This window comes from Fragaria vesca, linkage group LG3 (assembly GCF_000184155.1).
Source record: "Fragaria vesca subsp. vesca linkage group LG3, FraVesHawaii_1.0, whole genome shotgun sequence".
Classification (NCBI taxonomy): domain Eukaryota; kingdom Viridiplantae; phylum Streptophyta; class Magnoliopsida; order Rosales; family Rosaceae; genus Fragaria; species Fragaria vesca.
The window spans coordinates 15036678-15039019 of NC_020493.1; the positions used below are offsets into that span (position 1 = coordinate 15036678).

General features: G+C 35.3%; 1 protein-coding gene across 1 annotated transcript; it reads right to left on the reverse strand.

The window, feature by feature from the left end:
* Positions 1-891: 891 nt before the first annotated feature.
* On the reverse strand, positions 892-1709 carry LOC101303202. Its single transcript, XM_004294399.1, has 2 exons — positions 1336-1709; positions 892-1252 (listed from the first exon to the last, which is right to left on the reverse strand). The coding sequence occupies exons 1-2, from the start codon at positions 1635-1637 to the stop codon at positions 1153-1155; spliced, it is 402 nt and encodes a 133-aa protein (XP_004294447.1). The 5' UTR covers positions 1638-1709; the 3' UTR covers positions 892-1152.
* Between the last annotated feature and the right edge of the window lie 633 nt (positions 1710-2342).

Below are 2342 nucleotides of genomic sequence, written 5' to 3' on the forward strand. Positions count from 1 at the left end.
ATTATAATATTTTAAGTTATATCATGCCAAAAATTTTGAAAATTATCCTTCGAAAATTAGGGTGTGACAGAAATACTCCTCAAACATGCATATTGACAACAAGCTGGTAGGAGTTACGAGTTAGAACTCGAACGTTTGCCGTAATTCTCACGTTCATGGTTAGATTATACTAGACAATGTGGGTAAAAACCTGAAAAAAGATTAAATGTAAAAATGAATATGATGGTAAAAAGGTAATTTTGATCCCTAAATGGTAAAGTTGTAATAAAACGAAAAGTAAAGACCAAAATGTAAATTACACATATCAGAGCGAGTGGTAAGGTTGTAATAAAAACAGAAAGAAGGACCAAATGGTAATTTCCTACCTAATGACACTCAGAATGGCGGAGCTGTAATTAAAAAAAAAACAGGGACGAAATCGTAATTTTAGCCCTACGGGTACTGTTTCTTTCGGAACTGAGTTTTAGTATATAGTATAAATTTTGTCTATATTATTTTTTTTGATTAGCCTATCGGGCATGAAATATATTCATCACAACCTAAAATAGGTTATTACATACTTTTCCACTACTAGGAAAAAAAATAAAAAATTAAGCAACAGGTAAATTTTGTCGCCTAAACCCTAAAATTTGTCACTTAAGATTAGTCGCATATGACGCGTCTCATAAGTTCTTAAGCGACAAAAATATATATTTTGTCTCATAAGTGACCACCTAAGCGACGAAAGTCATGTCATCGCCTGAATACTTAAGCAACGAACATAGTTCTCTAAGGCGACAAAACATTTCGTCGATATGGTGTTTACAATATTTAAAAAAAATGTTTTAATTAATTTAATTTCATTTAAGTAAACATTAAATGATATTAAATTAATAAAAACATTTTAATTTATTTTTATTTTCTTTTTTGTAGTTCATTTTTCTTTTAGTTTCTTTTTTCTTTTTCTGTTCTTCTATTCCCACACCAAATTAACACCACCACGCATCACCGCCACCTTCCTCTACCCACAAAACCCACCGCCGAGCTCTCCCACCAAAATAACCACTGCCGACGCCCATCCGTCACAAAATAAACTAACAATTACATTCACAATTCCCTCCACAACTCCCTAATTTCATTCACAATTTCATACACCCCTCACACAATTCTAATTCAGCCCCACCTCCTCCCTCCTACGCCGCCACGCACCACCACATTGTGAACCCGACAGGAGACGACTTCCCTTGTCGAGACCGAAACCGTAACCGACCCACTGCAAAACCACATACACCCATATAAATTTGCACTAAATACATAGATTCAATATGAAGAAACAAGCACGGATTTGTATTTTACCTTGGTCGTCGACGACGTCGAGGGAGTAGAGAGCGATTTGGTTCGACTCTAGGAGGCGGCGGTGTCAAGGTGAAGGAGTTGGACATAGCAAGGGGTTGGGTTAGGGTACGATTCAGAGAGGGACGAGGCTGGATTTGGTGGAGAGGAAGAGAGTGAGGGCTGGGTGATGGTAAGGGAAAAGAAGAGGAAGAGGGAGAGGGAGGAGGCCGGATCTGGTGGAGAGGGGTTGGGTTCTGAGGAAGAAGAAGAGGAGAGAACGAGGAAGAAGAAGAAGAGAGATGAACATGAAAGAGAGAGAACATCGAAGTAGGAGGGAGAAAAGAGGGGGTGAGATCAGAGAGAGAGAGGAGGAAGAAGAGATACTGATCCCATATTAGTTTGTGAGAGAGAACATGAAGTGGGAGAGCTAGAGAGTTTATAAAAAGATAAAATGAGGCTTTGAAATTTTTCAAAATATTTGGTTTGAAAATTTCGAAATCCCAAATTTTGGCAGAAAAGGTTTGACCGCCTAAATATTTGGACCTATGCGACGAAATCGATAGAGCTCACGTCGTTTAAGTAGGAAATATTATAACTTTATTAATTACATCATAAATCTACATCACTTAAATCTCTCAAATTTTTAAAGGGATTAATTAGCCTTGATTCCATCGAATATGAATGGAAGTATTGAAATATGAATTGAACGTTGACTTTAAAAAATTAACTTATTAGTCTTAAATATCTATCTACATTAATATTTATACTATTAAAATGTTTTTTATTTATAATAAAGCTAAATGGAAGCAACACATTCTTTTCAACATTCATTGTGTTTCTGAAATTTTTAAAATTTATTCAAGATGAGTTAATGAACTTTCCCGAAAAAATGTTCGTTTTACTAATTTGTAAGTGGACTAAATTAACCGCTTTTATCAGGGCATAAACGATACCGGAAATATGTGATTTTTTAACCCTAGTCATATTTCACAAAATTTTTGAAAATTTAGCTTTTTTATATAGTTGGT